General features: G+C 46.4%; 1 protein-coding gene across 4 annotated transcripts in view; it reads right to left on the reverse strand.

Moving 5' to 3' along the window:
* Positions 1 to 18,340, reverse strand: part of RCBTB2 (RCC1 and BTB domain containing protein 2) — a 98,166-nt gene extending 79,826 nt beyond the window's left edge. For all 4 annotated transcript variants that reach the window (XM_075336897.1, XM_075336896.1, XM_075336895.1 and 1 more), the window contains exons 1-4: positions 18,229 to 18,340; positions 10,842 to 10,916; positions 7,742 to 7,897; positions 3,298 to 3,448 (exon numbers count right to left, since the gene is read on the reverse strand). In XM_075336897.1, coding sequence (XP_075193012.1) covers positions 3,298 to 3,448; positions 7,742 to 7,864 — 274 coding nt within the window. In that variant the 5' untranslated portion in view covers positions 7,865 to 7,897; positions 10,842 to 10,916; positions 18,229 to 18,340. The remainder of the gene's footprint in view (positions 1 to 3,297; positions 3,449 to 7,741; positions 7,898 to 10,841; positions 10,917 to 18,228) is intronic.
* Positions 18,341 to 25,393: the final 7,053 nt, after the last annotated feature.

The raw sequence follows: 25,393 nt of genomic DNA on the forward strand, positions 1-25,393 counted from the left end.
CTTGAGGCGATGACATGGCGGAGGGATTCCATCCGGAACCGCCTGGTGTCCACGAGCTTGCTGAGCATTTTTAGATCCAGAACGGGACGGAACGGCCCGTTGTTATAGGTACCGCAAAGAATTTGGGGTAAAAACCGTGACCTTGTTCCTGAAGAGGAACGGGGGTCATCACTCTTTCTGCCTATAGAGTGCACCCTGTTTGCAGAAGAGCAGCGGCCCGGCCGGGAGGTCGAGAAATTCTGAAGAATCGAGTTGGAGGACGAGAAGTGAGCTCTATCCTGTACCCGTGAGACAGAATGTCTCACACTCAATGGTCATTGACCTATGGCAGCTAAATATCGCCAAGGCGGGAGAGCCTGCTACCGACCGAGGCCGCAAGTCATGAGGAAGCCGCCTTGGAAGCGGGTTTTCAGACTGTCGCTTTTTTGGGCGAGACTGAGCCCGCTAAGAATCTTAGCTCCTCTGATCCTTTTGAGTCCACATTGGACGAGGAAAAATGGGACCTGCCCGAGCCTCGAAAAGGCCGAAAACCCCGACTGCCTCTTGCTCTGTTGGGGTTTGTTGTGTCCGGGCTGAGGAAAGGATGAATCCTTACCCCTGGACTGTTTAATGGTTACATCCAACGCTCACGAAACAGTCGGTCAGCAGAAAAAGGCAACTGGTTAGGCAACCTTTTTTGGAAGCAGAATCTGCCTTCCATTCACTTAACGAGCAGACCAGGCTCTGCTTAAAAACACGGAGTAGCGGAGGCTAACGCCGCACGGTTCGCAGAGTCCAGGACAACCTGAATCGCGTAAGAAACAAATGCAGACATTTGAGAGGTTAAGGATGCCACCTGCGGCACAGATGTACGTGTAACCGTGTCAATCTGTGTAAGACAAGCTGAAATAGCTTGGAGTGCCCCAAGGGAGAGAATGCCGGAGCCAACGGTACGCCGACAGCCTCATAGATGGCTTTCGACCAGAGATCCATCTGTCTGTCAGTGGCATCTTTGAGTTTGCAGTTCCATCTCCCACTGCAACTATGGATCTAGCTACAAGCCTGGAGATTGGAGGATGCCGCTCGGGACATTGGGTCCAGTCCTTGACCAAGTCAGGGGACAGGGATAACGTGTATCCTAAGCCGTTTGGAGAAGCGCATATCTGGATAAGCGTGGTGTTCCTGGACTGCCTCTCTGAAGGCAGAGTGGTCCAGAAAAATACGTGAAGCTGACTCCTCCACTGGAGGAGCTGTGAGAAATAACCCACATTCTATAGATGGACGCTATAAGATTATTTACTATGGCGTCACAATCAGGTGTATCCAGATTGAGAGCGGTCTCAGGATCAGAATCCTGAGCCGCTACTTCCGCCTCATTACACAGCGAGTCCTTCTGTTAGGACCCTGATGAAACCGAGGCCGCTCATAGCGAGCCCGCTTAGGCTGTCTGGGACTGACGTCCGTGCAGAGCCGTGACTCTGGGATGCGTGTGACATTCCCGGAGCTGTTAGTTATTCACACTGAGGGGGGCCATGGATCAATGATTCAACAGTGCCCATATTGTGAGAGACATGTCCGGACTGCTAGGCTTCTAGTATCATAGCCATAGTCTCAGAAAAACTGTCAGTAAATACTGCAGACACCGTCCTCATCCCCTGGCCATTAGTGCATACAATGGGAGTCTATGTAACCTGCCGGCCGTATAGCCGTACATGCTGTACCAGCTGTATAGAAAAACATGTGGTTCTGCACCTTTGTTTTACACAGAGAATATGCTGATAACTCCTCCGCATAATCCAGGAGGGTATATACAACGTGCGACCAAACAGTGCAATGTATATAGTACAAGCATATCTATAAGTGCACTTCTGCACTAGTGGGGTTAGCACCACAGGTGCTGCTTAACGCCTGTTGCAGCGATTGTGTGACTATCAGAATGCCAGGGTCTTCCACACTTGTCTCTGTATCGTACAGAAACTGACACTAATGGCTGCCGGCGTCCTTGTAGAGAAGGAAGCCGTGGGCGTGCCTGAGAAAGTGCGGGAATCCGGATTCACAGTGCACACAGTGAGAGGGGTGGAGTATGCAAAACATACTCCAGCTCTCAGCGCTGCTCTATGCAGCGTCACGCCCCTACCCTGACTGTCAGGGCTGTGGGCGGTAACGAAGGGAGACTAGGCCCAGAAGCCGGGGACTCGAGTTAACAGCGCGGCCGCCGTAAAAGCGCGGGCCGCGCTGAAGTCCCCGGCGCACCAGAAGTGCCAGCCGCGCCGCAGTCCCAGCGGCCGGCGCGACCGATTCATAGAAGTGGCCAGCGTCCCGCCCCTCTCCTGACTGGCAGGTCTGGGGGCGGGAACGAACGGAAGCAGGCCGCAAAAGCCAGGGACTCTAGTTATCAGCGCGGCCGCCGTAAAAGCGCGGGCCGCGCTGAAGTCCCCGGCGCACCACAAGTGCCAGCCGCGCCGCAGTCCCCGCGGCCGGCGCGACCAATTCCCATAAGTGAGCCTGCTTCAGCGAAGCTGAATGAGGCCATGGCACAGGCGCCGCAGCGCTGATGTCCCCCGGCGCACTACAACACCCAGCATGCTGCGGTGTGAGCGCCAAATGCACGGGGACACAGAGTACCTTGAGGAAGCAGGGCCATGTCCCTGATGTACTCCGCTCCATCCAGCATCTTCTCCAGGGGCTGTAGATGGAGCACGGTCTCAGTGCCTGGAGACCGGTAAATCCCACTTCACCCAGAGCCCTGTAAAAAGGGATGGGGAAGGAATCAGCATGTGGGCTCCTGCCGCCGTACCCGCAATGGGTACCTCAACCTTACAAACACCTCCGACATACAGTGGGGTGAGAAGGGAGCATGCTGGGGACACTATATGTGTCCTCTTTTCTTCCATCCGACATAGTCAGCAGCTGCTGCTGACTAAAAAGTGGAGCTATGCGTGGATGTGTTGCCTCCTTCGCACAAAGCACAAAACTGGTGAGCCAGTGATCCCACTGGGGGTGTATAGCCAGAAGGGGAGGGGCCTTACACTTTTAAGTGTAATACTTTGTGTGGCCTCCAGAGGCAATAGCTATACACCCAATTGTCTGGGTCTCCCAATGGAGCGACAAAGAAAGCATTGTTTACAATTCTCCCCTCTGCCAGAGGGTGCGTTTTTTTCCGCGCGGAAAAAAAAGCAACGTGTGCACATACCCTTACTCTCCTAAAATGCAGTGCAAGACAAAGCCTTCCATTATAGCATCTGAGCTAAACGGTTCATGAACAACAAGCAAAAATAATAGGAAAAAATTACATTTTTTTTCTCCATTTATCCCTACCTGAGGTAACTATTACAACATGAGGACCACTTCCACAGCTTAGACTAGCGACCTTCTTCCCCGAGAGAACATTAAGACATCTAGGTTCAATTATACTCTGGGCATCTCCTGTTCCTAAACAGCCACTGCTGTTAGTACCCATCACGAAAACCTGGAAAAAACATCAAAGAAAGAAGATTTTAGGTAAAGTTCCGTGGGAAAAATTAGTAATTAATTTTTTCTTTTAGAAAGCTAGTAATACTCTGAACTATATGCTATGATCAGCAAATCAGAATGACAGGAGAAAGTGTGTTATAATTCTATTTTTTTTCCCCCTTATGACATTACCTACTATAATATCATGACATCATCTGCTCAGCAGCTTTCATCACACTTAACAGAAAGATGGACAAATGATCGATTATCGTCTGCCACTCATTGTGAATATAGTGACCTGCTTAAGATGCCAACCTACAGGCCACGTTACTTATAGATGATGCTGTAGAGACATTGGGCTTCAAATAATGAATACACATGCAGTGAAATACTATGCTATATGCCCCAAAACTCACTTTTTTTTCCCAAGCAAAAATCACCATACCTTGCACCACACTCATTATCCATTTACACAGTCAGTGCCTCACCCATCCACAGCACTGGATCCTACCTGCTCTTTAAATTTGTATAACAAATTAGAAGTCAATATTAAAAAATGGGACAAAATCTCAACATGGAAATTATAGGCTGGCAAGTTTAACTTCTACTGTGGATAAAATCCTTGAAGGTTTCCAAACAGATGCTATCCTGCAGTATCTCAAGAAGAATAACCTCATCACACATTATCAACATGGGGTTATGAGGGATCGGTCCTCTCAAACTAATCTGAGGTGGTAAGTTTCAGGCTAGACCAAGGAAATGAATTGGATATCGTCTATATGGATTTTTCAAAGTCGTTTGATACAGCGCCACACCAAAGGTTAGTACATAAAATGAGAATAATGGAATTAGGGGAACTTATGTGTAACAGGGTCAACCTTAAAAACAATTAAACTATGTTCTATATAGCTATAATGCAGTTTAAAGGGAATCTGTCAGCAGGTTTTTGCTATGTAAGCTGAAGGCAGCATGTTGCAAGGGTTAAAACATAGAATTCAAGGATACCTGTCATGTCAAGGACTGATCTGTTTATTTGCTATAATTTGTTTAAGTACTAGGACTTATCTTTGCTCGGAGTCGGACTACAACGTCACACGCACAGCAGTCTGGCATGCCCTTTCCTCCAATTGGCATCTCATTGTCAATGTATAATCTCTATGGAGCCTGCTGTGGATGAGGTCTGCTCTCAGCTATGCTAGATTGCTAAATCTAAAACTTATGATGGTGTCAGGACCACTCCATCCAGTATTCTATGTGATACATGGTTGGACTGAGGATTAGAGATGAGCAAATCGGAGGCTCAGTGTTCGGTTTTAGGCCGAACGCTAACTTTTTTTTAAAGAAAAATAAAAAATAGAAAACCACACACACCATACTTCAGGTGCTTTACGTATGAACTTCACTCACACGAGCAGCGCTGTGCTTGGGTACGCTCAGTGCTCTGCCCTGTACGAGCCACTTGCATTGTTTGAATGGCTCGCACTGAGAGTAACAACAGCATGATCAGATGTAGTGTGCACCAAAGAAGAAGAAAAAAAAAAAAAAAAAAAAGAAAAGGAAAAACCTTAGCCACCCACCCTCAGAAGTGATCTGCTTATGAGTGGCTGCATGTGGGTGGAGAGAAGCGGCTGGATTTATTTGGTCAGAGAGACCCACACTGCATATCAGTGAGTTCCATTGTGGTTCGGGACACGTATGAACCTGTAGTAGTACGGTTTGGCTGCACGCGCACAACCAAACATCTAAGGGTTCGCTCATCTCTATTCAGGATCTCTTTGCCTAGATTATGCTGCTCTCAGATAGGATAGCAAAAACATGCTGACAGATTCCCTTTAAACTTCACATATTTAACATCACCATACAGTTAGGTCCAGAAATATTTGGACAGTGACACAAGTTTTGTTATTTTAGCTGTTTACAAAAACATGTTCAGAAATACAATTATATATATATATATATATATATATATATATATATATATATATATATATGTATATATATATATATATATATATATAAATATAATATGGGCTGAAAGTGCACACTCCCAGCTGCAATATGAGAGTTTTCACATCCAAATCGGAGAAAGGGTTTAGGAATCATAGCTCTGTAATGCATAGCCTCCTCTTTTTCAAGGGACCAAAAGTAATTGGACAAGGGACTCTAAGGGCTGCAATTAACTCTGAAGGCGTCTCCCTCGTTAACCTGTAATCAATGAAGTAGTTAAAAGGTCTGGGGTTGATTACAGGTGTGTGGTTTTGCATTTGGAAGCTGTTGCTGTGACCAGACAACATGCGGTCTAAGGAACTCTCAATTGAGGTGAAGCAGAACATCCTGAGGCTGAAAAAAAAGAAAAAATCCATCAGAGAGATAGCAGACATGCTTGGAGTAGCAAAATCAACAGTCAGGTACATTCTGAGAAAAAAGGAATTGACTGGTGAGCTTGGGAACTCAAAAAGGCCTGGGCGTCCACGGATGACAACAGTGGTGGATGATCGCTGCATACTTTCTTTGGTGAAGAAGAACCCGTTCACAACATCAACTGAAGTCCAGAACACTCTCAGTGAAGTAGGCGTATCTGTCTCTAAGTCAACAATAAAGAGAAGACTCCATGAAAGTAAATACAAAGGGTTCACATCTAGATGCAAACCATTCATCAATTCCAAAAATAGACAGGCCAGAGTTAAATTTGCTGAAAAACACCTTATGAAGCCAGCTCAGTTCTGGAAAAGTATTCTATGGACAGATGAGACAAAGATCAACCTGTACCAGAATGATGGGAAGAAAAAAGTTTGGAGAAGAAAGGGAACGGCACATGATCCAAGGCACACCACATCCTCTGTAAAACATGGTGGAGGCAACGTGATGGCATGGGCATGCATGGCTTTCAATGGCACTGGGTCACTTGTGTTTATTGATGACATAACAGCAGACAAGAGTAGCCGGATGAATTCTGAAGTGTACCGGGATATACTTTCAGCCCAGATTCAGCCAAATGCCGCAAAGTTGATCGGACGGCGCTTAATAGTACAGATGGACAATGACCCCAAGCATACAGCCAAAGCTACCCAGGAGTTCATGAGTGGAAAAAAGTGGAACATTCTGCAATGGCCAAGTCAATCACCAGATCTTAACCCAATTGAGCATGCATTTCACTTGCTCAAATCCAGACTTAAGACGGAAAGACCCACAAACAAGCAAGACCTGAAGGCTGCGGCTGTAAAGGCCTGGAAAAGCATTAAGAAGGAGGAAACCCAGCGTTTGGTGATGTCCATGGGTTCCAGACTTAAGGCAGTGATTGCCTCCAAAGGATTCGCAACAAAATATTGAAAATAAAAAAATTTTTTTGGGTTTGGTTTATTTGTCCAATTACTTTTGACCTCCTAAAATGTGGAGTGTTTGTAAAGAAATGTGTACAATTCCTAAAATTTCTATCAGATATTTTTGTTCAAACCTTCAAATTAAACGTTACAATCTGCACTTGAATTCTGTTTCATTTCAAATCCAATGTGGTGGCATGCAGAGCACAACTCGCGAAAACTGTGTCACTGTCCAAATATTTCTGGACCTAACTGTATATCTTAGTACATATGATGTGTTAGTGCACTTTGTGGTTTGTCACGCATAAAAAAAATTGTAGTTTCATGGGAGAGTGTAGTGGATTTGTTAGCAAGATATGTGGGTGAATATATCACGGTGCATGCAATTTCTGCAATGATATAAGCCAACTAACCGGTGCGATTAATTTGGACAGGACACCCTAAAAAAATCTACCAACAGCATGAACCAATGGGATTTTGGCAGATTTGTTAAAGCCCAAGTCTAAGCTGACATGGTTTAAAAATAAGAATGTTTTAGTAAATCTGCTCCAATGAGTTTTGAAAACAAAAGATGAAATGGGAATTAGTACTCAGGGCAACACAGAATTTATTAGCTGAACTGGTTTATACACCCACTGGGGAAGACTGAGATACCTACTAGGAATAACACTAGGAATCTCCTGTGAAGGATGCAAGCCTGCCTGCAATCCCTGATGGTCTGAATCCCACATTACCACATCACGAGGAGGTCCTACAGCTTCTACATTCAGTTGTCAGACTATATAGTGATGACAGCCAATGTCAGTGCAGGCCCAATTTATAAATCTGATCAGATATAAAAATCACAGGAATTGTAATGGCAAGAATGAATTCAATTGCACCAATACAAAATGTCACTAATGAACTGTGAGTGGAAATAACTAACAGGCCCTATGTAGCTTTGGCATTTTTGTCAATGTGAATGAACATAAATAATGTGTCTACTTTACTTCATCATTTTTTGTGATGTATAACACTTCATTTCCAGAACCGAAGACACAAGCCTTTCTAATCAGCTTCAGATCTTCTTGAGGACAAAGTGCAAATATTGGCCATTTTCCAACATCTACCATTGTCAAGGTAGATCAAAATTAGAAGGGCACAATCTGAGAAGAGAAAAAGAAATAATATTACTTAATTTTGCATCAAAAATCGGTTACCATCATTATCCTCATGCTTTTTATTAGAGCTCCTTGTAAAATACCCGGGTTTGCTGCTATACATCTTCTCAGCATTTCACCACACATAATAAATAACGTAATACATAGACTAAGGGACCATGTAGATGCCTGTTCTTTGGGTCAAAAAGTTTTGGGGGTTTTTTAAGCCTTAATAATAATTAATTATTGCTTAATAATCAATCATTCTCTACAGCACATTGTCACATTGTCTTGAGTAACCAGGTAATATGAAATGTAGTTGGAGTGATCGGGTTAATCGTTCTCTGTGCATAGAAATCTGGTCAGATTGTCGGAACAAACCAGGAAGCGCTTGTCGATCGGTGTGTATAATGCCGATCAGTGGTCAACAGCTGGGATCTGGCATAAGGCATCATATATGGCTCTAGCGGAATGTGACACGTTCACCCCTCTTTCATATGTATTGCAGCTGATCAGAAAAACTCCTTGCTAACTGGTGGAATCTAAAAGTCCATTTCATGCAGAGATCAGAAATAACTTCAGAACAGCTCTATCACGTAAGGTTTGTCAGAATCATGCAATAATTAATTTTACACCATCACGTCTGGAGCGGCATACTGTATGCTAAAGTCATCAATCTTTTGCCATGAAGTTTCATTCACAATTGCTGTCAGATGAGATTGTTGACCGACTCCATTCATCATCTGAGCAATGTCTTTACAAAATCTTTCCCCATGTTCCTCAAGAACAACACTGAGATTTGTTGGGGGAAAAAAAAAAGTTTGAGTGTGAATGAAGGAAATGTATTTTAAGTGACTTGTTGCACTTCAAAGATTTGTAAACGTTAAACGACGAGATGAGGGTAGAGCTCGAGGGTAGAGCTCGAGGGTAGAGCTCGAGGGTAGAGCTCGAGGGTAGAGCTCGAGGGTAGAGCTCGAGGGTAGAGCTCGAGGGTAGAGCTCCATCCCCTCTTCCAGCCGCTGTGAGTCAAAGGCTATGTGCATGTTGTGATCACGCACTCACAGCGGATCTGGAGTATGCGCATATAGGAAATGAAGCTGGAGACGTACACCCAGATTCAATGTGAATGCTCAGGCAGCTGGTGGTCAAGGCACAGCACAGGTATGGGATTTCTTCTGCTATCGACGTGATGTCAGGGCAGTCCAGCCCATCAATATCACTCAAAAAAAGTGATCCTGTAAACGTGACTAAAACATTTATTTTTTTTTAATTCTTCATGACATCAAAATATTGAAATTTTGTAACTTGCTTGAACAGATTCCACCCTTGTAACCTTAATCCAAGACGTTCTGCCTGACTCATTTATAAAGACAAATCTCTGACCACACAATTAAGCTCTGCTGAAGTTATTATATGCAAGAAAAGCTGTGGAAAGATAAGGCGCAATAGGGTCTTACCCGGTATGACAATGGGGGGGGGGTGAATGTTAACAGGAACACTCACCTGGTGTGGTTGTGCCAGTCACAACCCCTTTGACAGCATATAAGTAACGTGGAAGGCAGCGGTCCCACGGCAAGGAGTAATTTCAGACAGCAGGAGAAAAGCAGGTTTGAATACCGCGCCAAATCACAGGACTCCAGATGATGTAAGTAAATCTCTTTTCTTTATTTACACAGATCTATGCGTTTCAAAAACATCTCAGTCCTCTTCCTCAGGACAATGCACAGAGAATACTGTATAGTATTCTCTGTGCAACATCCTGAGGAAGAGGACGGAGATGTCCTTGAAACGTGTAGACCTGTGTAAATAAAGAAAAAAGAGACTTACTTACATCATCTGGAGTCCTGTGGTTTGGCGCGGTATTCAAACCTGCTTTTCTCCTGCTGTCTGAAGTTATTATATGAGAACCGATAGCTGCTGTTGTCTCGAAGTCTGGGTCAGCCAGCAGCAGCTTCCATCTTTATTCACTCAACCATTATCGCCTCTTCAGCCTGCATTGGTCGCAGTTTTGGAATTGGTAGACTTTCATTGTGAGGCACTGATGTCATTAATTAGGCAAGAAAAGTCTGATACATTTGTCATGCTAAAGTAACAAATCAGATATGTGCTTGCTGCTCCCTCCAGATGACTGGGATGGCAAACAGCATAGATGATTGCAGTCAAGATCACAAACAACTCATGCTTAGTTGCACCTGAAGTATAAAGGCCCCGTCACACTAAGCAACATCGCTAGCAACATCGCTGCTAACGAACAACTTTTGTGACGTAGCAGCGATGTTGCTAGTGATGTCGCTGTGTGTGACATCCAGCAACAACCTGGCCCCTGCTGTGAGGTCGTTGGTTGTTGCTGAATGTCCTGGGCCATTTTTTAGTTGTTGCTGTCCCGCTGTGAAGCACACATCGCTGTGTGTGACAGCGACAGAGCAACAACTAAATGTGCAGGCAGCAGAAGCCGGCTTCTGCGGAGGCTGGTAACCACAGTAAACATCGGGTAACCAAGAAGCCCTGTCCTTGGTTACCCGATATTTACCTTTGTTACCAGCCTCCGCCGCTCTCACTGTCAGTGCCGGCTCCTGCTCTGTGCACATGTAGCTGCAGGACACATCGGGTTAATTAACCCGATGTGTGCTGTAGCTAGGAGAGCAGGGAGCCAGCGCTAAGCATTGTGCGCTGCTCCCTGCTCTGTGCACATGTAGCTGCAGGACACATCGGGTTAATTAACCCGATGTGTGCTGTAACTAGGAGAGCAGGGAGCCAGCGCTCAGTGTGCGCTGCTCCCTGCTCTCTGCACGTGTAGCTCCGTGCGCTGGTAACCAAGGTAAATCTAAAGACTGATACATCATTACTGCTACAATTTATGGAAACAAGCCTTAAACCCTTGTCAGAATATCAGATATTCCAGACTATGTCACCTAAAAGAACAAAAAAGAAAACCAAAAATCACTGTTACCTCCTTATCCCGGCCAGCCTCAATGCACTGATTACAGGCTAAACAGTAGTAGTGGTCAGTCTCCTAGGCAACGAGCTGTAAACAAAAGACAATATATTAATATCTCAAGAATAGCAACAAAGTATATTGCAAAAAAAAAGAAATTAAATGTTAGTATCACTTCAAAATTTCCATTGGTTTCATTTTTATCTTCATTTGCTATATTCCTGGGTGTTCATTTTCCTTATCGATGCTTTCTTCTTAACACTCATCTGCGCTTGCCAGAACGGATCCTATATTGTTTCAGGTAATAGTTAGTGGAAGTAGTTCTCCATTTGTTGTGCTGGTACTTGCTTAAAATGGATGTCCAACACTCCGATATTCTACACTGGGAACATGATCGGAGCTGTATCATGGATGCACTTATTAATAGGAAACTCCTTATTTTGTTGCGGAATAAGTTGAAGTCATTACTGGTATCATATGAGCACATATTTCTGGATCTATTCCCATTTTTGGGAGACAGAATTAATAAAATGTCTTATATGGATTATTTTTTTTCTATGACCGGGTGGTGAAAGAGATAAGACATCTTTATCTTTCGGGTCAGTATGATTACAGCGATATCATATTTATATTGGTTTAGGTTTGGCTACTTTTGCATAGTACAAACAACATTTTTAGAAAAAAAAAAATAGATTTTTTTTTTGCATTACCGTATTTTGAGAGCTGTAATTTCTTTTTACTTCTTTGCAGATAGAGCTGAGTAAGGGCTTGTTATTTACTGTACAAAATGGTGCTCACTACACAAGATTTTTTGATGTTCTGATGGGGAATTAAAAAAACAATGCAGAAAAACTTTTTTTTTTTTTTGGGTGATACATTGTGACAGTTTTATAGTTCTGGTTATTCCCCTTCCGTCTCCCAATTTTCTCAATGTTGTGATCACTAATTGTAGCATTTAGAGGATTGAAGACATTGCTGACCTCGACCTTGGTAGTTACAGCAAAAGCTTGGCTACGTCGGTCTTTGTGACCTTATGCATTACCCTGCAGTCTACTGGCCTTAGACTCAAGGAGTTTTTAGTTTTTGTGTCGTTATTTTTTATTAAATTACAAATAAATATTTCGGCACATTTCCTGACACAGGATATCCTAGAAGTAACTTTTCGGCACATGGAAATCTTCAGAAAGACCACCTTCTAGGATTTTGTCTTCCTTCCTAAAAATGACAACTTAGAATATACACAGGAAGACGTTTAGGAGGAGAACAATTTCTAAAGTTCAAAGATGTGCTTACACGTAACACCTGAAGATAGCAACTGACTTCTGCAATGTTACTAAAAGATCTGCCGCCGCCGATATTCTGCCTTATAGAAAAATGGCCTCATACCCTATTTATTACATGGATAACACGAGCACTTTATACAATTTACCTTTATACCAGTGTCTTCAATAAAATGGTGTTGAAGTAGGTGGTATACGCACGCACTCCAATGCCATTTTATTGAAAAATTCAACTACAATAAGAACATAGCACTGATCATGTGCCTGTCATAAGGTTCGATCCTGGCTTGGGACAGAAAGACACTTTCTGCATTATATAATGAATACATACATACATACATACATACATACATACATACGTGTGTGTGTGTGTTTATTGGCAGATAACAGAGCAGCAGGAGGCGGTGGTCGGCGCAGGTGACATCAGTGAATTGGATGTGTGTGTGTATTGGTGGATAACAGAGAGCAGCAGCGTGCGGTGGTTGGCAGAGGTGACATCAGTGAATTGGCTGCATGTGTGTAGGTATTGCACACAAAAAAATTCTTATGCAAGTGAAAGATATTTATTTATTTTCATAGGAGAAAATAAATATCTTTCACTTACATAAGAATTATTTTGTGTGCAGTGGATATTCATTGATTATATACTGGGTGTTCCACCCATACACTTGCACCACAAGAAACTGACTCCGAGTGCACGCCATTCCCCTTTAATTGATTGTGTGTATGTATTGGCAGATAACAGAACAGCAGCGTGCACCCTTGTGTTTGGTGCAGTGACGTCAGTGACCTCCGCTGGCTCCCACACTGCTGTACCTGCTTTCTTTTTTTCTCTAGCATCACGGGTGTCACACGGACCGCACACGGATGTGATGCGCGTGACACGCACCGGAGAGAACACACACGTCTGAATTAAAATGAATTTCTATACTCACCTTCTCCAGCATTGGTGTCTCTCGTTTCCGACCCCCGCTCATTATGCTCATCGCATATTCACTCCACTGCGGGCCAGAAGCAGCAGCAGCGGGGAGTCGGCAGGGCCAGAGACCGTAGATCAGAACCATGGAACGCATTGCCAGGGAAAGGTGAGCAGAAAGTTCCTGTTCTCAGTGTGTTATCACTGATAGAACACGGAGAAACACATGTGTGCCATAAACACGCACACAGAGGGCAATACGCACCTTTTACACGTCCGTGAAAAACGTGCGTGATTTTCACGGACGTGTGAAAGAATCCTTAAGGAAAGTGGCGAGAGTACATGCACAGAATTAGCTCTCGGCTCAATGACAAGTCGAGATCTTATTCGGCATATGCACTGATGCCATTTTACTGAACCACATCACATGATCAATCACTTGCGGCTAGGATGGCGAAAGCACAGAATTTAAATAAGGAAGAGGATAAAGACACCAAAAGCAGCGGAGAGTCCGTGGCAGAGCTGAAGACCCTACCCACAATTGCACCCTAATGATTTGAGATGCCCACACTGGTTTTTGGTTCCGGCAGAGCAGTGGGGACACTTGGCGAACAGAGCAGTGGTGCTGATTCGTGAGGAGACTATCAGACTTGCACAAACAGATTCCCAGGCCCCTGGCCTAGAGACCAAATGGGTAATCCTGGATGCCAGACCAGATCACTGCAAACGTCCGACTTACTGCGACATCCCAGACACCTTTTCTGATTGGTAGTCCTCTGAAACACACTCGTGGCGGTCTACTAATCTGAAGAGGTGTCTGGGATGTCACCGGCTGGTAGTGCTCGCCTTCCAGACAAGACTACAGATGTGGCTGCTGGCAGAGGCCCATGAATCTTTCAGCTAAACTCTGGTGAATGGTAGGTTTTTTTTCAATTCAGTGTACACATTAATAGGGGTTTGTCTAGTAGTGGACAACTCCTTTATGTAGAATATATTAAATGGATGTCTAAACAGTGTCACCCGTCACCCACAGACTAGAATACCCTCTGTGTAATGATTACAGCATGAACAAAGCACAAAGGGGAGATAAGGTATGCACACCAGTGACTATGGAAGGGGAATACATGAAATAGCAGAAACTGCTGTGTGAATACTGACTTGAAAAATCCAATAGCTTTATGTAAGAGTGAATATGTGAAAAATGGAATCTGCATTACTGCCATGAACATATGAATCAAGAGAAATTTAGCTACTGAATTGATCAATGCAATAGAGCCCCAACACTACGCCAAAGTATTTCTCTACGTTGGGGTCCCTAGCTTGTGTGTGTCCTCTCATGCAGTTAAAAAACTTACCGTGTGTGGGAAGCTGAGACCCAGGCTATTTATGCGTATGATATTTGTTAGTATTTTTTCGTTTGTGAACCCTCCCCAACCACACCTATTGCCAATCCATATCATACGCATAAATAGCCTGGGTCTCAGCTTCCCATACACGGTAAGTTTTTTAACTGCATGAGAGGACACACACAAGCTAGGGACCCCAACGTAGAGAAATACTTTGGCGTAGTGTTGGGGCTCTATTGCATTGATCAATTCAGTAGCTAAATTTCTCTTGATTCATATATTCATGGCAGTAATGCAGATTCCATTTTTCACATATTCACTCTTACATATAGCTATTGGATTTTTCAAGTCAGTATTCACACAGCAGTTTCTGCTATTTCATGTATTCCCCTTACATAGTCACTGGTGTGCATACCTTATCTCCCCATAATGATGGTTTTTTTAGGTTTTTGCACCCAGTTCAGACTTAGAATGGTGTTCCAAACGTTATTCCTATTTGAACAAAGCACAAAGTCCTAGTTCACTATTAGAGATCTTGCAGACGACTGTATTTCCGGTCCGAGTGATATCCGTTAAAAAAAAAAATGGGCCGCACTTCGACCAATGCTGGTCAGTGAGGCAGTGCACATGAATCATTTATTTTCACTGACCAATTCAGCGTCATTACAGCATGCTCGATTTTCCTACGTGAATTGTATGGCACTCACCCATTCAAGTCTGTGGGTCTATGTAAGGGTACAGTTCCACTTGCGCATAGCTTCCTATGCAAGAGCATCAGAAGCGATATGCTAATAACCCTCTGCTGCGAGCGTCATGAGACGACAGGTGATCTTTCGATCATATCGCAGCTGCGGAGAAGGAGCATTTTCTCCCTATCTCTTCCCCGGCCTGTTTCTGCGTACATCGCACTGTGGTCAGATTATATGTGAGTGCAGTGCAGTGTTTTACATGCTCCCATAGACTTGTATAGGGGTGCATGACCCGAAACTCTCTGCCAAACGCAGCATGCTGCGATTAATTCCGCTATGGCATGAGAAATCACAGATGGAAACTGACCCATCGTTTTGCACTCTTGCAAGTGCAATTCAATGTTTTATCGGATTGCACTCGTCCGTGCAAAACGCAAGTGAAACCGAGCCCTAAAAATCAGACCGGACTAGGATGACGTCTGACTGACATAATGGAGAAAAGCTGATAGCACTCGGATTAGCAGAATCGGACTGTTTTTCCGGGATGGTGTGACCCTCGCCTTCACGTCACAATTCCCTGCAGACCGGGAGTTTCACAGCTCAATCTCATAGCATTATAGACAAACATGACGCTGTTCACTCAGGTGACAAGACTAGAACATGCCGCTGTAGAACATGGAGCCAGAACAGATGGCCATGATACGATGTGCAAGTGATGCCATACTAGGCTATGGGTGATGAATGCCACGACCGGCTCCTGGCACGGTTTCCATTTAATGCATTTGTCTGAACTTGTTACTGATGTTAAACTAACAGAGCGAAAGACCTAAAACATAGTGTGCACATAACCGAACCCGGACCTGGTCATGTGCCACACTCGCCCAACATCACACACGCTTCCCCACCATCACATGCCACACACACTCACCATCACACATGCTGCCCACCATCACATGCCACACTCGCCCAACATCACACACGCTTCCCCACCATCACATGCCACACACACTCACCATCACACATGCTGCCCACCATCACATGCTGCCCACCATCACATGCCACACACACTCACCATCACACATGCTGCCCACCATCACATGCCACACACGCTCACCATCACACATGCTGCCCACCATCACATGCTGCCCACCATCACATGCCACACACTCACCATCACACATGCTGCCCACCATCACTTGCCACACACGCTCACCATCACACATGCTGCCCACCATCACATGCCACACACGCTCACCATCACACATGCTGCCCACCATCACATGCCACACACGCTCACCATCACACATGCTGCCCACCATCACATGCCACACACGCTCACCATCACACATGCTGCCCACCATCACATGCCACATACGCTCACCATCACACATGCTGCCCACCATCACATGCCACACACGCTCACCATCACACATGCTGCCCACCATCACATGCCACACACGCTCACCATCACACATGCTGCCCACTCTCAGATGCCACACACGCCCATTACACATGCTGCCCACTCTCAGATGCCACACACGCCCATTACACATGCTGCCCACTCTCAGATGCCACACACGCCCATTACACATACTGCCCACTCTCAGATGCCACACACGCCCATTACACATGCTGCCCACTCTCAGATGCCACACACGCCCATTACACATACTGCCCACTCTCAGATGCCACACACGCCCATTACACATGCTGCCCACTCTCAGATGCCACACACGCCCATTACACATGCTGCCCACTCTCAGATGCCACACACGCCCATTACACATGCTGCCCACTCTCAGATGCCACACACGCCCATTACACATGCTGCCCACTCTCAGATGCCACACACGCCCATTACACATGCTGCCCACTCTCAGATGCCACACACGCCCATTACACATGCTGCCCACTCTCAGATGCCACACACGCCCATTACACATGCTGCCCACTCTCAGATGCCACACACGCCCATTACACATGCTGCCCACTCTCAGATGCCACACACGCCCATTACACATGCTGCCCACTCTCAGATGCCACACACGCCCATTACACATGCTGCCCACTCTCAGATGCCACACACGCCCATTACACATGCTGCCCACTCTCAGATGCCACACACGCCCATTACACATGCTGCCCACTCTCAGATGCCACACACGCCCATTACACATGCTGCCCACTCAGATGCCACACACACTCACCATCACCCATGCTACCCACTCTCAATGCCACACACACTAGCCAACCATAATACCAGGGCTGTGGAGTCGGAGTCGGAGTCGGAGCTCATTTTGGTGGAGTCGGAGTCGGAGTCGGTATAAAATGCACCGACTCCGACTCCTAAAATATATAATAAATTGGGGACAGGAGTGCAATGCAGAATGTGCTGAATATTTTACTAAATAATAACATTTAGTATAATGCTTATATTTAAGTGAAAAATTTATTGTAGTACAATGTGAACATCAGACATTTAATTGTTTTTATGATACAATAATCAAGATATTTGGATAGAACATAAAATATTTATTGGAATACAACTTTAGAACACAAAAAACTAATAAATTGTAAATATGTAAAATATATATATAAATATATATATACAGTGTATATACACACACAAGATATATGTAATCTACTGTATATTACATAGTGTATTACATATTTACAATTTATTAGTTTTTTGTGTTCTAAAGTTGTATCCAATAAATATATTTTATGTTCTATCCAAATATCTTGATTATTGTATCATAAAAATTATTAAATGTCTGATGTTCACATACACATATTCATGTACTACAATAAATTTTTCACCTAACTATAAGCAATATATGTAGGAGTCGGAGTCGGAGCCGGAGTCGGAGCAAGAGAATTTGAGGAGTCGGAGTCGGAGTCGAAGGTTTGGCTTACCGACTCCACAGCCCTGCATAATACATGCTGCCCACTTACATGCCACGCAACCTTGACCCATCTTCACACATGCTGCCCATGCTTACATGCAAGCTTGCTCTCCCACTATCACACATGCTGCCCACTCATATGCCAGCTTGCTCGCCTAGCCCCACATCCACCAATAACAAACACAAGCACGCCAGCCACACAGTGCAGCACAATCAGCTGCTTGCTGCCTCCCACACTACACACAGCTGCGGTCCCACCTCCTACCTGGGTCCGTAGTCAGCGCCGCTGGGGGTCCTACAGCAGCTGTTACTATGACGATCCACACAGGACCCACCACCGCCGGCATCAGTGACGTAACCGCTAGGCCCGCCCCTTCCTTCTGGCAGCGCGGAGACCAGGCGGCTTCTGATTGTGACGTCATGCTTTCGTTTTATTAGTCGCACATTTGAATGTAAAAGGGGCGGAGCTCTCGCCGTTCTATAATTATCAGACGTGCTGAGCGCTGCACAAGCGGCGGCCGCTAGAGGCGCTGTGTGACAGGCGGACATCCATTCCATAGGCGTCTGCATACAGCAAGAGACCGAGAACGTGGCTGAGATACAGCAGCTTAGATATAGGAAAAGAGAAAAAGAAATGTTACCCATACCCAGTCTAATTACCTATAGATAGAAGAGTCACTACTGCAGGCAGCTTCCAACACAGCTAAAGCTTCCCGAGCCTGGTCCATGCTGGTATTCTGCCGCCAGACCAAGGCAGTGCCATGCCCTCAGCCACTAATCATGTGCGTATACGCCAGGTCCCCTGTTCACACATTTAATATACAAAACCTAAGATAGAATCAAAATGAGCTTATACCCCATGTTGTAGTGAGTAACTAGGAGCAGTACATACACAACTAGCACAGGGGTCTTAGTAACACTGTCTGTGAGGAAAAAAAAAAGTGTAAAAGCCGTCCCTCCGCGACTGTGCGAACAGGCTCCTATGAGCTGCACGTATACAAAGTAATAATCCGACTCATTTCTTTGGTTTTGCCGGAATTCCTTGTACTTTATACCTGTAGTGGCGTAGCCCCCTTCTTCAGCTAGATATCTATGTGGCTACGGGCAGGTGTGTCAACTAGTCCAGCCCCGGTCCTGCTCTGCCCCATCTACACTGAGGTCGGTTGACACAGGCTGAGGTTGTAAATATAGAGATTAATTAGGTCCGTCCCGATTGGGGTGCACCTTGTTGCACTGGGGTGGGCTTTTACGTTTTTTTCTTCTGAGAGATGTCATCACTATTGTGACTAGCTGGCTCTATGTGTGAGCCTGAAGATTTTTACAATGTAAAGCGGGCTTTACACACTACGACATCGCTAATGCGGAGTCGTTGGGGTCACGGAATTCGTGACGCACATCCGGCCGCATTAGCGATGCCGTTGCGTGTGACATCGATTAGCGATTTTGCATCGTTGCAAAACAGTGAAAAATCGCTAATCGGCGACACGGGGGTCCATTCCCAATTATCGTTACTTCAGCAGTAACGAGGTTGTTCCTCGTTCCTGCGGCATCACACATCGCTGCGTGTGACGCCGCAGGAGCGAGGAACGTCTCCCTACCTGCCTCCCGGCCGCTATGCGGAAGGAAGGAGGTGGGCGGGATGTTACGTCCCGCTCATCTCCGCCCCTCCGCTGCGATTGGGCGGCGGTTCAGTGACGTCGCTGTGACGCCGCACGGACCGCCCCCTTAGAAAGGAGGCGGTTCGCCGGTCACAGCGACGTCGCCGGACAGGTAAGTATGTGTGACGGCTCTGGGCGATGTTGTGCGCCACGGGCAGCGATATGCCCGTGTCGCGCAACAGATGGGGGCGGGTACGCACACTAGCGATATCGGGACCGATATCGCAGTGTGTAAAGTAGCCTTTAGTCTATGCAATCTCATTCTGACGATCCATAGGCTTAAGGGTGCTTTACACGCTGCAACATCGCTAACGATTGCTAGCGATGTCACAAGCGATAGCACCCGCCCCCGTCGTTCGTGCGACATGTGGTGATCACTGCCGTAGCGAACAATATCGCTATGGCAGCGTCACACGCACATACCTGTTCATCGACGTCGCTGTTGCTGCCGAACAATCCCTCCTTCAAGGGGGAGCTGCGTTCAGCGTCACAGTGACATCACAGCGGCGTCACAAAACGGTCACCCACTAGAAGAGGAGGGGAAGAGATGAGCGTCAGGAACATGCCGTCCACCTCCTTCCTTCCTCCTTTCCGATGGACGCAGGTAGGATGATGTTCGTCGTTCCAGCGGTGTCACACACAGCGATGTGTGGTGCCGCAGGAACGACGAACAACCTGCGGAATGAAATCCCAACAAAATGATTTGGAGCGACGTGTCAACGATCAACAATTTTTGCCGTTTTTGCGAACGTTGATCGTCGCTCCTAGCTGTCACACGCTGCAATGTCGCTAATGACGCCGGATGTGCATCACAAAACCGTGACCCCGACAATATATCGTTAGCGATGTCGCAGCGTGTAAAGCACCCTTAACATTGTAAAAGTCATGTCCGAGTCATGCAGAGCACAGTACAACCTGGAGAGTCTACAGAGCACGAGAATGGCGCTGGGGTAAAGCAGTGGTAGGTGAGTATATACAGTGTATATACATGTGCATCTCAATAAATTGTAATATCATCAAAAAGTTAATTTATGGGGGCGGGCCCTGGACATGGTGGAGTGAGGACGTGCAACCTCAGAGCTCCCGTGCCCACTGTAATATCTTCCTCCTCTCACTGACCACGCTGCTCAGAAATGTCCCCTAAGAAGAAGCCCACCTCGGTGCCTGCTCCGGTGCCGTCTCCTTCGACTGGAAGACCCTCTGGGGGTCTGGCTCGCTTAGTCTCCCCCTCATTTTCAGGTGCCTAAGCAGCCAGCAGAAGCAAGATGGCGCTGTTGGGAGCCGAGCGCACAACAGAGGGAAAGTCCCCAGAGGCATCTCGTCAGAGGAGAGCAGGAACGGGGTCCGGGAGCATGCCGGAGATGGCGGAACCCGCAGCGCAGGCACAACCAACGCCTTCGGTGGAGGGTGAGGTGGCGAGTGGAGCCGACGGGGGGGGGGGCAACTGGCATCATGTGGAACGGCCTGCAGTCTGGGGGCACCGGGAACCCGGATACTAGTGACACGCCTGACATTGGGATATCGGCGACATTCCGGCTCTCCGGGGTCCCCAAATCATGGGAGGGTACGAAGGAAGGCTCCGTAACCCCTGCAATACATCCACCTGACATACAGGACTTTTGGGCTCTCAAGGAATTAATCCTGGCTCTCCCCAGCAAACGAGATTTAGAGGAGTTAGTAACCAGAATAGAATAGTCACAACTTAATGCCCTGGCATCAATAAGGGAGGACATGGGGGGTGATGGAGGACAGGATTGCGGCCACAGAGCAGGCCCAGGAGTCATTGCAGGGAAGGATGGACAGGCTGGAGAGAGACTGTGTATCTCATAACCTCCACATGAGGGAATTAGCCCTGCTTCTAGATGACCAAGAGAACAGAAGCAGGAGAAATAACATAAGGCTAAAAGGCATCCCTGAATATTGGTCCCAAGATCTCCTCAGCACTAATGTCATGGTCATTTTCAACATGGTCACGAACAGACCCCTGGACGCCACCTTCCTATTTACACGGGAGCCCTTCTTCTCGAGAGACGTTCAGTGCCGTCTCCACTACTATGGGGACAGGGAGCGGATTCTCCAGGGGCCCTGGACACATGGCCCTTTGGAGCTGGATGGAGTTACAGTGTCGCTGTTTCCAAATATTTCCAGTTGCACTCTTTTCATGTGTGGGCAATTACACCCTCTCCTGCTTTGGATCAAAGAGGTGAAAGCCTCCTACCGCTGGTGTCACCCCTTCCACCTCATTATATGCAAAGGTGATGCCGTAGACCAACTAAAGCAGCCCTCTGACTTGCCGGGCCTGTTGACCTCTCTGGGGACTTCTGCAATGTCACTTCCAGATTGGCTCGCCTGGGACCCGATGGGACCTTCTACGCGGAGAGAGAAGAAGAGAAGACATCTCTGCTACAGCCGGCGAGCAGGGCTGAACATCCCTCCTGATGCTGGATCCTCTACTTGGTCTTTCTCCGGGCCTGGTGGGCCGGATACTTTCCGAGGCCAGCCTGGCTGCCTTGCAGGACCATTCCTTGGTGGTTCGGGCTGGCGTCCCTGCCCTTAATGTGTTGGCATATATTTATCTCGTTAATATGCCATTTTTTTAAGTTAGTGGGTAAATGTATATGTCTCTTCCATTTCTGGAACCATACGTAGTCGGTGGGTGGGTATATTGTATTTTACCTCCCTGTGATGAATGGGGGAATTGTCTAGTATGTACATAAGAGGACCCGGGCTTGCTGTCCTCCGCAGGTCTGTGCTTGTCCCCATCTTTTTCCTTTCCCTAGCGGATCTTTGGGCTGGTCCACATATCTGTGTGCTTCTTGTGAACATTCTTCACCTCCTGCAGTTGTCCCCTGTTCCTCTCTTCCCCTTGCGAGTGGGACTTTCACTTGCTCCTTTTTTCCTGTTCCCTTCTTGGGTCCCTCTCTTCCTTATTCCTCTTCCGTTCTCGTCTAGTCCATCTCATCTCCCTTTTCTCTCCTCCCCCCGCTCTCTGGTATACGGGATGCTGGTCAATCCGGCGGGCGCCCCCCCCCCCTACGGGATATCTTTTGCAGTGGGAACGCGACCTGGGGTTCTCCCTATCGGATGCAAAGAGGAGTGATGTCCTGATGTTGGCGCACAAAACCTCGATAAGCTCTAGACTTCAGGAGTCTAACTTTAAACTACTGGCGCGGTGGTACAGGGCTCCATCCAGACTGCACAGGATGTTCCCAGGGGTGGACCCTAGCTGTTGGAGGTGTGGAGCGGAGATGGGGGACTTTGTACACGTCTTCTGGGCCTGTCTGGCTTTCAGATGGTTTTGGAACGGAGTGGGTGAGGTGATCAGACATGTGACTGGGTCAACTCAGGTCATGGGCCCGGAGTTGTTCCTGCTTCAGTTGTCGAGGACTCCGGCATCTTTATACAAGAAATCGCTGCTGCGTTTCTTGGGGATGGCGGCCAGATCGTGCATCCCCTTGGAATGGAAGTCGAGCGCTCCCCCTATTCTGGCCCTTTGGGCTTCAAGGGTTAATGATCTTTTACATATGGAGGATCTGACTGCCTCGCTCGATGACAGATATCAGCTCTTCTACAGGACTTGGTTCCCCTGGCTGGACTTTAAGTTCTCTAGCGAATATGCCTGGCTGCTGGATGACTCGTAGTGATTTGTTGACAATAGATGGATGTCTTCCCCTGGAGGGACTGGCCCCTCTCCTCCTTCCCCTTTCCCTGTGGTAACTCCCTCCCCTCCCTCTCTCCCCGCCCCTTTTTTTTTTCCTTTCCCCTGTTGCTCCCCCTCTCCCCCCTTATCTCCTTTCTTGCTCCCACCTTCTAGTCCCCCCTTTGGGGCTGTGGGAGATAGTTTCTCCGTTGGTGTGCTCACCATTCTTCTTTACTCTCCTTCTTAGGGCGCTTTTCCATCTGCGATTTTCTGGTGCGAGTGCGATCCGATAAAAAAATGTGTTTATTTCTTGTTAATGTTGATGATTATGTCTTACAGCCAATGAAAACCCAAAAGTCATTTTCTCAAAAAATTAGAATAATTACCACATAACACCTGCAAAGGCTTCCTAAGCGTTTAAAATGGTCCCTTAGTCTGGTTTAGTAGGCTACACATTCATGGGGAAAACTGCTGACTTGACAGATGTCCAGAAAGCAGTGATTGACACACTCCACAAGGAGGGTAAGCCACAAAAGGTCATTGCTAAAGAAGCTGGCTGTTCACACAGTGCTGTATCCAAGCATATTAATGTAAAGTTGAGTGGAAGAAAAAAGTGTGCTGCACACGCAACTGGGTTAACCGCGGCCTTGATAGGATTGTTATGAAAAGGACATTCAAAAATTTGAGGGAGATTCACAAGGAGTGGACTGCTGCTGGAGTCAGTGCTTCAAGAGCCACCACACACAGACGTATCCAGGACATGGGCTACAACTGTCGCATTCCTTGTGTCAAGCCACTCATGACCAATAGAGAATGCCAGAAGCGTCTTACTGGGCCAAGGAGAAAAAAACTGGACTGTTGCTCAATAGTCCAAGGTGTTGTTTTCAGGTGAATGTAAATTTTGCATTTCATTTGGAGATGACGATCCCAGAATCTGGAGGAAGAGTGGAGAGGCCACAATCCAAGATGCAAACAACTGAAGAGGCACACATCAAACAACTGCAAATATCTGGGAACTGGACCTTGTCCTCCTAGTCTTACACTAAGGCAATGTGGAGAGAACATAGGATGCAGACAGATTGAGATATGTTTGCTGCTGAACTGACAGGAGATTGTAGCCATTTCTGTTTTTTGGTTACTTTTGGTCATAGGCTCCTGTTGTGAATTCATTTGGATTGGATTCCAGTTTGGGGCTCCCTCTTGAGATCAGTGCTGGTAGTGGAGTTGGCTTGCTGAATGGAAATCAGACATCTGAGGATGATTGGCAGTCAGGTGGTTCTGACTGGGCCTATATAACTGAGTAGTGTTCTCTTGTCCCTTGCCGGTGCTCAATGTTGTCTCCTGTGTGCTAAGGACATCCTGAATCCAGCCCTACCAGATCTACATTCAGATAATTTTGGTCTTTGTACCTCTGCTGGTGGTTTCCACTTGCTTGTTGTTTTTCTGTTTAAGGTACTAAGGCTTATTTCCTGATTTTGCCTGTGTGGAGTTCTGGGTGGAGTTGGATCATTCTCTGCTGGGAATGTCTGTGTACCTTGCTCCATATTCTGCTATGTATTTTGTTTTGTCATGCTTGGTACTAATTCAGTCCCTCCACTATGTTAGTGTTTGTTTGGATCCCAGTAACACCAGAGTCATGATATAGTGGGGGAGAGCCCGTATGGGCTCAGTATTTTTCCAATTCAGGCGTGTTAGTTCCTTTTCTAGGGTTTTGCATGGCTGCAGTCAGGGCTCTTTTCTGTCCTTTCCTATTTAGATAGTTTGGGCCTCATCTTTGCTGAACCTGTTTTCTACCTGTGTATTGTGTTTTCCTACATCACCGTAATCTTTACATGTGGGGGGCAATCTATATCTTTGGGGACTGCTACGAGACAGATTAGTCTTTCTCTCTGTAGGAATAATTAGTTCTCAGGCTGTGTAGAGGCAACCATGTCATCGAAGGCACGTCCCACGGCTACTTCTAGTTGTGTGTTAGTGTTAGGTCTGCAGTTCGCTGAGATTCCAACCACTCTGGTAACATTCTGGGTTTCCTAGTTTTTTGTTCTTTTTCTGATCCTTCTCGGTCACTGAATCATAACAGGCTCCTCTATCTAACGCTGTAACATAGGATTGAGATATAATAGCAAGTAAAT

This window comes from Anomaloglossus baeobatrachus, chromosome 2, assembly GCF_048569485.1.
Source record: "Anomaloglossus baeobatrachus isolate aAnoBae1 chromosome 2, aAnoBae1.hap1, whole genome shotgun sequence".
In the NCBI taxonomy this organism is placed as follows: Eukaryota; Metazoa; Chordata; class Amphibia; order Anura; family Aromobatidae; genus Anomaloglossus; species Anomaloglossus baeobatrachus.